The sequence below is a fragment of the Caloenas nicobarica genome, chromosome 27 (assembly GCF_036013445.1).
Source record: "Caloenas nicobarica isolate bCalNic1 chromosome 27, bCalNic1.hap1, whole genome shotgun sequence".
Lineage (NCBI taxonomy): Eukaryota > Metazoa > Chordata > Aves > Columbiformes > Columbidae > Caloenas > Caloenas nicobarica.
In genome coordinates this window covers 5,431,434-5,442,999 of record NC_088271.1, presented here as the reverse complement: position 1 = coordinate 5,442,999, position 11,566 = coordinate 5,431,434, and the positions used below count along the sequence as shown (strand labels likewise).

Here is an 11,566-nt window from a genome sequence, read left to right as displayed (position 1 = left end):
CCCCGCCCCGCCCGCCGTGCCCCGCGCGCCCAGCATGGCGGCCCGCGTGCTGCTGCGCGCGGCGGGGCTGGCGCTGCCCGGGCCGGGCCGCGGGTTCGCCAAGAAACCGGGTGAGCGCGGGCCGGGAAGCGCTGCGGCGGGACCCCGTGCCCTGTGCTCCCCTGTGCCCCCCTGTGTCCCCCTGTGCCCCTGTGTGCCTGTGCTCCCCTGTGTCCCCTGTGCCCCCCTGTGTGCCTGTGCCCCCCTGTGTCCCCTGTGCCCCCCTGTGTCCCCCTGTGCCCCTGTGTGCCTGTGCTCCCCTGTGTCCCCCTGTGCCCCTGTGTGCCTGTGCTCCCCTGTGTCCCCTGTGCCCCCCTGTGCCCCTGTGTGCCTGTGCTCCCCTGTGTCCCCTGTGTCCCTGTGCCCCCGTGTCCCTGTGCTTCCGTGTCCCTTGTGCCCCCCTGTGTCCCCTGTGCTCCCCTGTGTCCCCTGTGCTCCCCTGTGTCCCCTGTGTCCCTGTGCCCCCCTTGTGTCCCTGTGCCCCTGTACCCCCGGCCCCTGCCCCGGCCCTGGTTCCTGTCCCCGGGGCTGCTGCACCCCGCAGTGACCCCACTCCTGTCCCTGCTCTGGCTGAGCTCCCGTCCTTTCCCCTCCCTGCATCTCTCCTCTCCTCCCGTCCCTGTTCCTGACCATGCCCTTGTCCCCGCAGGGACAAAGGCCAAGGGCAAGGCGGTGCCGAAGGAGGCCCTGCAGGGCCCCGAGGTGTGCACGGACCCCACCATGCTCGCCACCCACGCCATGGGGGTCAACTACTTCAAGGACGGCCCGGAGGTGGCCCTGAAGCCCGACTCCGAGTACCCCGACTGGTAGGTGGTGCCCAGCTCCCCTGGCGGGTCCCTCCTGGGGTGCCCGTCCCTGTAGAGGTGCCATCCAGGGGGAACAGACAAGCGTAGGAGAGACCGGGAGCTGTTCTGGGAGGACGAAAACTGCTGCTGTGCCTCCCAGAGACCTTCCCTGAGGGCCAGTGGGGAGCAGCCTGCACTGGGATGTGGTGGGTGCGGGATTCGCACGTCCTGGTCACACGTTTCTGCCGCTCCATCCTGTGCTTGTCCCTTTGCTCTCCCTGCCGCAGCCTCACGTCCTCTGTGTTCACCCCCAGGCTCTTCAAGATCCACCTCGGGCCCCCCAAGAAGCTGGAGGAGTTGGACCCCGACTCCATAGAGTACTGGAGACGCCTGCGGAAGTACAACACATGGCACCGCAACCGGCTGAAGAAGGGCAAGAAGCTGTAGATCCTGCAGAGCCTGGGGTGCGGGGCCTCCCACGTGCCAGTGCGGGCGATGCTGGGACCAGCTCTCACTCTTGGTCTCTTCTTCTTGCTGTAAACTAGTAATAAATGTTTAGTGAGGCTGATACCTGTTATGGAGGCTCTGGCAAACCCAGGCCCTTGGCAAGCTCAGTGCAGGTCCCTGCTTGTGCCAGGGGCTGCCGAGGGGCTGGGGCAACACAGGCCACAAGTTTTTGGTGTACTTGCTGAAACAGAAGCTCAGTTTTTTGCTTGTGGAGGGAGCCTATGCTGCCAAATGGGTCCCGCTCCCTGCTCTGTCGCAGTCTGCACTGCAGCGGTGGGGGGCGAAGGGCCCTGCGGGAGGGGCGTGCAGTGGCTTTGGGGTGGGGAATGACTCCACTCGCGTCCCCTGGGCTGGGGGGGTTGTGGGGGCTCAGCGGCCTGTGCTCCCTGGGGCTGGGCTGTGGCGGCGCTGTGGGGGCAGTGGCCGAGGTGAGGGGGGACATGGCACCCCTCACAGTGCCACCCCCTCGCAGTGCTGCCCCCGCACCATGCTCTTGCTTTCTCCTTGGCAGCCGGAGAGCGGTGGCTGCTGGTACCCTGGGATCTCGGCTTGGCTGGGGTGTGTGGTGACAGCAGGGTCTGTTCCCCAGCAACGAGGCCCAGGCCACCCTGTCCCCATGTGTCCCCAGCCTGGCAGAGCCCAGCAGCTTCCCCTGGGTCTCCATCCTGCCCCTGCATTGGGCTGTCCTGGCTGAGAGGTGTCCCTTGTCCCCTTGGCTCACCTCTGTACTGGACTTGCTGCCCTGCAGCTCCTGCCTGGCCTGGAGTTGGGCTACGGGGACAAAGCAGCCACCTGCAAGGTCCCCCTGCCGCAAGGAAGGGGCAATGGAGCCACCGCCTGGTCCCGCAGTGTCCCCAGTGTCCCATGTCCCTCAGCCGGGGCCGGGGGCCTGTCCAGCTTCCCCAGGGGCTGCCGGCGGCTGGTTGGCAGCTGCAGCGCCCGCGCGGTGGCACAGGAAGCGGCAGAGGAAAGCAGAAGTGCTGCGTGCGGCGCTGGGGGGCTGGGGAGGTTTGGGTTGCGCCCTCATTTCCTCTGCACACCCTGGAGCTGCCGGGGCTCGGGCCGTACCCAGCGGTGACACCCCGTCCTGCAGCCCTCCCCTCGCCACCCCAGCGTGTCCAGTCCCCCAGATCCAGCAGCAGGTGAGAGGGGCCACCTGGGGGCCTGCCCTCTGTCTTGGAGCCCCCTGCTCGGGTGAGTGTAACCCTTGTCACTCCGCTGCCGTGAGCAGCTTGGTCCTGGGGACAAGCGCCAGCCCGGGGTGGGTCAGCGGGGAGGGACCTGGGAGGAGGAGGAGAGAGCCCGTCCCCATGTGCTGCCCCATCTGCGGTGATTCGTGTCCTGCTCCCCTCACTGCTGAAGCCTTTGCCAGGGCCAAGGGGACCTGAGGTGGGTCCCAGCCCCAGGACCCCCATGTCCCCTCCCCTAACCCTTCTGCAGCTCCTTGTGGTGGCCCGAGGGGGCTCATTCTGGTTCCGGACCCACTGCCCAGGGGCCTGGTGACAACAAGGAGGCTGCTGCTGGACCCTCTGGGGTCTCTGCCTGAAGGAGAGGGGTCCCTGGGCTTGGTCATCTGTGGTGGGGCCCGTTCTCTGTGTCCCCTGAAAGGATGGGGAAGGTGACAAGGGACATGCCCTCTTTCCAGTGCTTTGGATGCTGTCCCACAAAGATCCCTGTGCCGGGTCCGGGCTAATGTGGTCCTAGCTCCTTGCCCAAGGCCAGGAGGTGAGCAGGGTCCCCTGTGCTACTGTCACAGCTCTTGTCCCTTGAGCACGAAGGGGGCACTTGTGTCATTCCTGGCTGGCTGTCGGTGGCCAGACCCAGTAGTGCTGCCCAGCACCTCCCTGGAGAGGCCAAAACCCCCCTGGGCTCCTGCGGAGAGGTGACCCAGCCCTGGTGAGGTGATGATCGTGCTGTCCCTCCCGAGCCACGGCAGTGTCCATGCTGTGCAGCTGCCTGTTATCCATCACCTGCTGACCGCTTGTCCCCTCTGTGTCCCCAGGCAGGCGACGGCGGGGCTGGGCAGGGATGCTGGACTGGAGCATGCCCATCAGCTCGCTGGGCGAGGACGTGGTGTTCCGGCTCTGCGAGCTCCTGGATAACGCCGGCCGTGGCTGGCGCAAGCTGGCTGAGGTGGCTGGGGCAGAGAAACGCTTCAAGTGCAGGTAGGGGTGGGGGGCATCTCCAGGGGTCTGTCCCCCACCGAGTGACAAAATGCACATGGGCGCAGCCCTGCCATGGGCTGAGTGAGGGCCGTGCGGGTCCCCTGGTCACCCCATCGTGACCACAACCTGGCTGGGGCACTGCTGAGTGTCCCGGCCAGGGTCCCCATCCTCCCCAGGCCAGGGGTGGGCTGCAGCGCTGAGCGCTGTGGGCGCCTTGCAGTGTGGAGGAGCTGGAGATGTGCTCACTGAAGGTGCTGGAGCCCCACGGCAGCCCCACGCGGAGCCTCCTGCAGCTCCTGGCTGAGCGGGAGTGCACCCTCAAGTACCTGCTGGGCTGCCTGCAGAGGATGGGACACGCACTGGCCTGCGAGGTCCTCAGCAGCGCCGGTAGGAACGGACGGTGGGGGCCAGGGGCTCAGCAGAAGCAAAGCTGGGGGAGAGAAGGAGCAGCTCTTCCTGCTGGTGGCCTGGCTCTGGGTGGGGTGGGGTGAGGTCGGGTGGGACATGTTGGGATGGGACAGGAATGGGATGTGGTGGGACAGGCTGTGATGGGACCAGATGGGATGAGATGGGCTAGAACTGGACAGGTTGGGGTGGGACGGGACAGGGTGGGATGGGACAAGATGAGATGGGGAGGAGCAGAGTGGAGTGGGATAGTATGGAACAGGGTGAGAGGGGGTGGGGTGGCACTGAATGGGACAGGGTAGGATGAGGTGGCTGGGACAGGACAGAGGGGTGGGATGAGACGTGGTGTGTCGGGGTGGGGTGGGAGAGGACAGGCTGTTGTGGGCGGGTGTGGGACAGGGTACAATGGGACAGGACAGGATGGGACTGGACGTGATGGGCTGGTGTGGGACAGGGCTCAGCCAGCCCAGGCTGGTCTCTCCTCTCCCACAGTCCAGCATGTGATTCACATCACGGTGCAGCCGGAGTCGCAGGTGGTGATGGAGGGGACACGGGTGTCCCTGACCTGCTGGGCAACCGGCCCGCCAGGGCTCGTGTACCAGTGGTTCTGCGGGAAGCAGCAGGTGAGGTCCTGCTGGGCCACATCGAGCACGGGCCCCAGGCCCCGTCCATGAGGGCACCCAGATGGGTGGGAGGGAGCCCCCAGCTCCTCAGCCCCCGCTGTCTCGTAGGTGCCTGGAGCCACAACCTCAGAGCTGGTGCTCGACGCAGCCGCCTCGCTGGGCCAGCCCAAGTGGTACATCTGCCGGGTGAGCTGCGGGGCCGCCTTCGCCTTCTCCAGGTGGGCCCGGGTCCAGGTGGAGACGAGCAGCAGCCCCGGCTCAGGTGCGGCCCCAGATCTGTGTCCCCGGGCTGTCCCCATGAGGCCCCATGTGTCCCTTAGGCACCAGGGTGGCTCCATGGGGCAGCGCTCACCCCATTGCTCGGGGGCAGCTCCTGTGGGGCATCGCTTGCCGCACTGTGCCCCGGCTGAGCCCTGAGGGTCTCTGGGCTTGCTGCGGTGACAGTGCCACGGAGCAGCTGAGTGCCCTGTGTCCTCCTCGTGCCACCCGTGGGTGCCAAGGCCTGTGGCTGAGGGACTGGAGGCCTGGGGCAGCTTGGCAGAGTCCTGCCACGGCCAGGGTGCCAGCTTTTCCACCCTGTCCCCACCCCAGCCAGCGGTTACTGCCCAACCATGGCAGGGCTGCAGATCCTGCGGCAACCACGGCCGTGCCATCTGGCCGAGGGGGACACGCTGGTGCTGGAGTGCAGAGCCATCGGCAACCCCCCGCCCCAGTACCAGTGGTTCAGGAACCAGTGCCCTGTGGAGGGTGCGCAGACACCCCAGCTCCAGGTATGGCAGGACCCTGGTGCGGTGCAGCCGGGCACGGACCGGCATGGCCTGGCACGGTGCAGCACCGCGTGGCACAGTGTGATGCGCCGCCCCAGCTGCCCACTCTGTCCCCCTGGCAGGTGAAGCTGGTGACGACGGCTGAGCGGGGCAGCTACTCCTGCCGCGTCTTCAACCTGTTCCACGAGGTGTGGAGCCGGGAAGTGGACGTGGAGATCGGTGAGGGCCCCAGACGAACCTCCATGGTCATTCGGCATGGGGTGTCCTGGCTCTGCTTCCCCGTAAAACCCTCCCATGGCTGCCCCACGGTTTTTGGGGGGCTCCAGCCTGTGCTGGCAGGTGCTGTGAATGAGGCTCCCTGACCCCCCCTTTGCTGCAGGCCCAAGGCTCTTCACCTCCGCAGGCTCATGGCAGGAGGGGAATGGAGGTAGGTGGGGACAGAGCGGGCAGGTCCCCGCTGCTCTCCCCGGGCACTGTGGGGCCATGGCGCTGTGCTTCTCTCTCTCCAGGCTCCCCGGAGTGCAGCAGCCCTGGCCAGCTGTACGGTAAGAGCCTGCCCAGGAGGGCTTGGTGGCCCTGTGGGGCCGTGACCATCCCCAGCGTGACCAGTGTCACCCCATGAGGCTCCGCTTGGGCACGGGTGCTTTGGGTGCAGCACGCCGGGGTGAGCAGACCAGTGAGGCAAGGAAACCATGGGGCACCTCAGTGTCCAGGGACAGTGACACCAGCCACAACCGGGTGACACCTCTGACATTAGTGGGGACAGCAGGATCGTCCTGCTCTGTCCCCAGCACCCGCCTCTCCCATCCCGGCAGCCACCGACAAAGTGGCCCTGCTGATCGGCAACATGCGCTACCTGCACCACAAGCAGCTGAAGGCGCCCATGGTGGACGTGCACGCGCTCAGCGCCCTGCTCCGGCAGCTCGACTTCAAGGTGGTCTCGCTGCTGGACCTGTGCAAGGCCGAGATGCAAATGGCTGTCAACGAGTTCCTCCTCCTCCTCGACAAGGGCGTCTATGGTGTGGTGGCACCGTGGGGGTGGCTCCAGCCAGCCGGAACCTGGTGGTTTTGTTCTGGCGGAGTCTTAAGGGGGTGGCTGGGCAAAAAGCACCAGCAGGGCAAGGGATGTAACCTGCTCTCTGCCCCCCCACAGGTTTGCTCTACTATGCTGGGCATGGCTATGAAAATTTTGGCAACAGCTTCATGGTGCCCATCGACGCGCCCAGCTCCTACACCTCGGCCCACTGCCTGTGCGTGCAGAGGGTGCTGCAGAGCATGCAGCAGCGCCGCACCGGCCTCAACATCTTCCTGCTTGACATGTGCCGCAAGCGGTGAGCTGGCCCTGGCCACCAGCCTGGGGACAAGTGGCCATGCTGGGAGGTCCTGGCACAGGGGTGCCCATGGGTGCTGCTTCCCTGGGGAGCAGAGCAGGGTGTCCCCACGGTCCCATCCAGACCCCATGGCTTCATCTGGATGTCCCAAAGCTTCACTGCCCTAGTTGAGCCAGCAAATGCCACAATGGGTGGGCAGAGGGGCACGGGGCAGCCCCAGGGCCTGGAGTGCCTTGGGGTGGGCTCTGGGGGAGCAGCAGGTCCCAGCTCTGCCCAGCAGCACTTCTCTCGCAGGAACCTCAACGACGACGTCATCCCACAGGTCGGGGCGCTGCAGGTCACAGCCAACATCGTCTTCGGCTACGCCACGTGGGTCCCCTCCCTGCCACCCCCAGCATGGGCAGTGGGCCTGAGTGCCCCCACCTGGCTCAGCGCAGGGCCGGGGCTCAGCCACCACCACGGCTCAGCCCTGCTGGCACCCGTGTCTTCTCCCCCATGTACCAACAGGGTCGGTGCTGGGGACGGTGGGTGAGAGGCAGCCCTGGTCCCTTACAGGGCAGGGAGATGCCTGTGGTGCTGCGCGGCTCTCAGCAGCACCTGAGGGGATTAAGCCCCGAGGCTCCTCTGGAGCACAGGGGTTTGGGCTGATGCTTTAAGCATCCAGGATCTGGCTGCAGTTCCCACCTCTCCCTGGCACAGCGGCTGGAGGGGTCGATGGGAGCGGGTAGAGCTGTGGGCACCCGGCTCTGACTTCTCCAGGGCTCTTGCCCTGGGCTGGCCGGTTCCTGGGGGAGTGACGGAGCCCACGATGGAGCTGACTGCTGGCCTGTCCCCGCAGGTGTGCGGATGCTGAAGCCTATGAGCTGAGCCAGGATGAGCTCTCCAACGGCGTCTTTGTCACCTTCCTCAAGCGCTGGCTGCTGGAGGACGAGAAGATCACGGTGCTGCTGGACAAAGTGGCTGAGGGTGAGTGGGGAGCGGTGGGGGACAGTGACACCCCCGGCAGCCCCGCTGACCCCCCGTATCCCCGCAGACATGGGCACGCTGGAGATCACGCGGGGCCGGCAGGCGCTGGAGCTCCGCAGCAACCTCTCGGAGAGACGCGCTCTGACAGACCCCATCCGCCCGCCGGGCCGGGCCGAGTCCTCTGCCAGGAACCTGCAGTGGGCCAAGGCTCACGGTGAGGGCCACGGCCACCCCATCCGCAGCTGGCACCTGGGGAGGGGCTGGTGCCGAGGCCGCAGGCAGCACCTGCCGAATGTCTCCCACTCTGGAGGAGAGAAACCGCCGGCACAGAGCCACCAGGAGCATCATGTCGGTGGCCCCGCTCCGGGGTGACCCCCATGGTCACCTCACCTGTGGGTGCAGCTCTGGCCCTGAGCACCTGCAGGTCCCAGCCCCCACTGTCCCCCCAGTGCTGCCGGAGAGCCGGCACCTCCGCTTCGACTGCGGCGTCACCATCCAGCTGGGCTTCGCCGCTGAGTTCTCCAACATCATGATCATCTACACCCGGGTGGTGGCCACCCCTGGGGACATCGCCCAGTGCGAGGCCAAGCTCACCGACATCCCCGAGGTGGGAGCGCGCTGTCGGAGCCCGTGCCGGGGCGATGCCGGGGAGTGGGGTGGGGGCACCCGCAGTGCTTTCCATGGCTGGGCTCTGTCTGTGGCAGGAGCTGGACGTGGACCTCAAGTGCACCAACAAGGAGAGCCCAGCAGAGGTGGGCAGCCCCCTGGCACCCGCCTGGAGCCTGGGCTGCCCCTCCTGTTGCCTCTACAGCCGGCTCTGCGGCTTGCAGAAACTGCGGGTAAGAGCCGCGCCGGGGGGCTGGGAGCCCTGCGTGGGATGTGTGCCCACCCGCGCTGCCCGTGTCCCCGCAGCAGGAGCTGGTGTTCACCGTCTGCCTGCAGTACCGCTACCGCGGCATGGACGACTTCGTGGAGGAGAGGCAGCGGGTGAGCGTGGGGAAGCCGCTCATCGCCAAGCTCAACCTGCGGCCAGCAGCCTCCCCCTCATGGCCCCACAGTCCCCTCTCCACCTCCCCACCTGGGAGCTGGGGGGCAGAGGGGGGATCCTGGGCCAACACCCCCGAGGAGAACCTGAGCCCCGAGGTCTCTGGCTCCCACACCCTGTAGAGGGACAGCATGGCCACCCCCTTGTCACCGCAGTCCCCTGGGGCCATGTCTGTCCTGCTGGGAGCCTGGGGCCTGGAGGGGACAGAGGTGACGTAGGAGCCAGAGGTGGTTGAGTCCCATCCAGGCCTGTGCTGCGAGTGCAGGCTGGCGTGGCCGGGACCCTTGGTATACAGAACTGCAGCCCGGTCCTGCCCTGTGTACACGGCACTGCCACCGCAGGGTCAGGCACTGCCAGCCCCACGTCCCCGGGCAGTGCCAGCTCAATAAACAGGACGCTGCCAGCCCCACGTCCCCGGGCAGTGCCACCCCACAGGCCAGGACAGCCCCCAGCAGCCCGAGGGGCTGAGTGTCCCGGCCCCACGGCTCAGCTGGTGCGAGGCGTTGCGTTGGGGCAGCGTTGGGTTCCTTCAGGCTCCAGAGAAAGAGTGAGAAATAAGCAGATTAAGGGGCAAATCCCGCAGGAGGCGATTAGAGTGGGTGGGAGCAGGAGGGCTCCTGCTCCGCCACGAGGGGCTGGGAGAGCTCCCCGCTGACCCCAGTGCTCCCAGTAGCACGCAGTCCTCCCAGTACAACCCCAGGCACGGGGCTGTGCTGGCCCCATCCAGGCAGCAAGAGATTTCAGGACAGGATTGGGATCTCGAGGCGGGGAAAGCCTTTTTGCTTGGATTTTTCCCAAACGTGGCCCCACGTGCCAGCACCTGCAAATGCTGTGGGGTGTGTTCTACTGGATCTCAATGGGGAAACCACCAATAAATAGGGGCGGGCAGGCGGCTCGGCACTCTACGGCTTTCCTGCATTTAAATGGCATGTTTTGGGGCAGAAATACTGCTTGTTTTTGCACTAAGCACAGTGCAGCACTTAAGCACCTGTGGGAGAGAAGGGGCAACCAACTCCTCCCACAAGGGGACCCCAACATCCCTGCCATGATGCCCTGGGGTCTGTCAGTGCTGCCCCATGCAAATTAGCTCATTTAAATAATTTGCATAACCCCCAGCCCCAGGGACCCTGGGAGATGCATCCTCATCCCAGGGCCTCTCTGTGCTCTCCCTTTTGGGTGGCGGTTGCACGACTGTGGGGGGAGCACCCTCACCCCAATTAGGCTCCGATCAAATGGGTCGGGGGGTGCTGAGCCTCCTGCTCTCCGCACCAGCCGCCTTTTGTTGGTGCTCGGGAGGCCGAGGGGTGCCCCGGGCTGGCGCCAGCCTCGGCAATTATGTCATGTGAAAAGCGCAGCCCCCATTGAGCGCGTCCCGTCCCCTGGATCAAACCCCATTACTTCCGCAGCCGTTGCTTCATTATCTGCCGGCCGGAGCTCGCCTCTGCCGGGCTGCTTCACCTCGGCCCCGGCCCATTAGCCGGGCTGGCGAGCTGGGGGACCATCGATTATGCGTTTAATGGGTTGTTAAAGGTTTAATTGTCACTAACGAAGCAGACAAGCAGCAGCAGCCGGGGGACAGGGGACAAGGAGAAGGGTCTCACTGGGGTCAGCGCCTCGCCTGGCCCGGTGACATCGTGGCCGGTCATGCCTGACCCCGGAGTTGTGGGGATGTCAGAGTCTGGGGGAGACCCTCTGGGATGGGGGGCTGTGGCCAGGGGTGCTGGCACTGAGGGGGGATGTGGGGACAGCAGGGACAGGGCTGGCCCAGCAAAGCCAAAACCGGCTGTCGTGTCTGAAGTGGAAGTTTCTGGGGAAGTTTTGGTGGGAGGAAGGTCAGTGCTTGCCTTGCTTCCCCAGGGACCCAGGGCAGCCCAGGGACTGGGGCACACTGGGCAGCCCAGGGACCCAGGGCAGCTGCGTGCCCGGGGCCAAGGTCCCGTCTCTCACTGTCCTGGCCGTGCTTCAGCACCTCAAAGCCACTGTGGACTCAGCCATCTCCACCAGGGCTGTGCTGGCCCTTGCCACCCCGGTGAGGGTGCCGGTGACACTGGCTGTGCCCGAGGACGGGCAGGGTCCCCCTGGGGCTGTGGAGCCACGCCAGGGACCCTCAGGGATGTGGCACCTTGTCACTGCCACTCTGCTCCCAGCTGGAAGGAACTGCCAGCAAGGGCAAAGCAGGATTCGGGTACCCCACTGCCACGGGAACCCCAGGGGGCCCTCCCCTCACCAGCCCCATCTGGGGGCCGCGGGGGTCCCGCTGCCGCCCACCCTCCCGCCGGCACAATCACAGCAGCTTCGTGCCGCCAACATGTGGCTGGCGGGGCTGCTGGGAGCAATTAGGGCAGCGGGCGGGGGGCGCAGCCCCCAAGGGATGGCTGAGCAAATGTCGCTGGCCGAGCACCGGGGACGCAGTGCGGCACTGAGCCGGTGCCGGCGCACGGCCAAGGCTGGGTCAGGTCACCTGCGGCAGGATCCGGCCCCAGCCCCTGAGGAACGGGGCGGGAGGGTGCCGTGGGACAATGCTCCTGCATCCCCCCAGAAAGCTCCTTCCTGGCAGAGGCTCCGCAGCCCCAGCGCGATAATGAGTGGCACGGCCAACGAGCAGCATGGCTAATGAGCGGCATGGTGGGCAGGGCCCGGCAGCGCCCGACTCCAGCACACGGCAGCCGTTCAGCTTATCTCTTTACTCAGGATACAAGCATCTTCTCGGTGCCGGTGTGTCTACCGGCACAACCGGCGTCGCGCCCCAACATGGCTATAAAATATCCCCCCCCGTACTCCCTATGAAACTAGAGCTTTTCTGGTTTGGTTTTGTTTAAATCTGCAGCATTAAAAAAAAAAAACATTAATAATAATGGGAGGAGGAAAGGGTGTGGGTAAAGGAGGTGTCCGACCAGGGATGGTGGGGGGCATGGTCTGATGCCGGAGCCTCG

At 66.0% G+C, this 11,566-nt stretch overlaps 2 protein-coding genes across 2 annotated transcripts; both read left to right on the top strand.

Annotated features, from left to right (window-relative positions):
- The first annotated feature begins 6 nt into the window (after positions 1 to 6).
- Positions 7 to 1,392, top strand: MRPL54 (mitochondrial ribosomal protein L54). Its single transcript, XM_065652820.1, has 3 exons — positions 7 to 110; positions 689 to 845; positions 1,139 to 1,392. Exons 1-3 carry the CDS (start codon positions 35 to 37, stop codon positions 1,269 to 1,271), a joined length of 366 nt encoding a protein of 121 aa, XP_065508892.1. The 5' UTR covers positions 7 to 34; the 3' UTR covers positions 1,272 to 1,392.
- Positions 1,393 to 2,397: 1,005 nt separating this feature from the next.
- Positions 2,398 to 9,266, top strand: LOC135999244 (mucosa-associated lymphoid tissue lymphoma translocation protein 1-like). The gene is given in 18 exon segments (XM_065652812.1): positions 2,398 to 2,525; positions 3,334 to 3,496; positions 3,717 to 3,883; positions 4,394 to 4,524; positions 4,633 to 4,791; positions 5,120 to 5,200; positions 5,202 to 5,294; positions 5,414 to 5,510; positions 5,671 to 5,718; positions 5,801 to 5,836; positions 6,107 to 6,310; positions 6,445 to 6,622; positions 6,917 to 6,991; positions 7,461 to 7,588; positions 7,656 to 7,802; positions 8,038 to 8,195; positions 8,293 to 8,427; positions 8,501 to 9,266. Coding segments are annotated over 17 exon segments (2,229 nt in total). The 5' UTR covers positions 2,398 to 2,525; positions 3,334 to 3,359; the 3' UTR covers positions 8,756 to 9,266.
- The last annotated feature ends 2,300 nt before the right edge of the window (positions 9,267 to 11,566 follow it).

Bases quoted from the DNA above. Each gene is read 5' to 3' on its own strand.
- MRPL54 (XM_065652820.1), top strand. From the start codon at position 35: ATGGCGGCCCGCGTGCTGCTGCGCGCGGCGGGGCTGGCGCTGCCCGGG. The intron at 111-688 runs GTGAGCGCGGGC...TTGTCCCCGCAG, and splicing joins CGGGTTCGCCAAGAAACCGG to GGACAAAGGCCAAGGGCAAG. The intron at 846-1,138 runs GTAGGTGGTGCC...GTTCACCCCCAG, and splicing joins GACTCCGAGTACCCCGACTG to GCTCTTCAAGATCCACCTCG.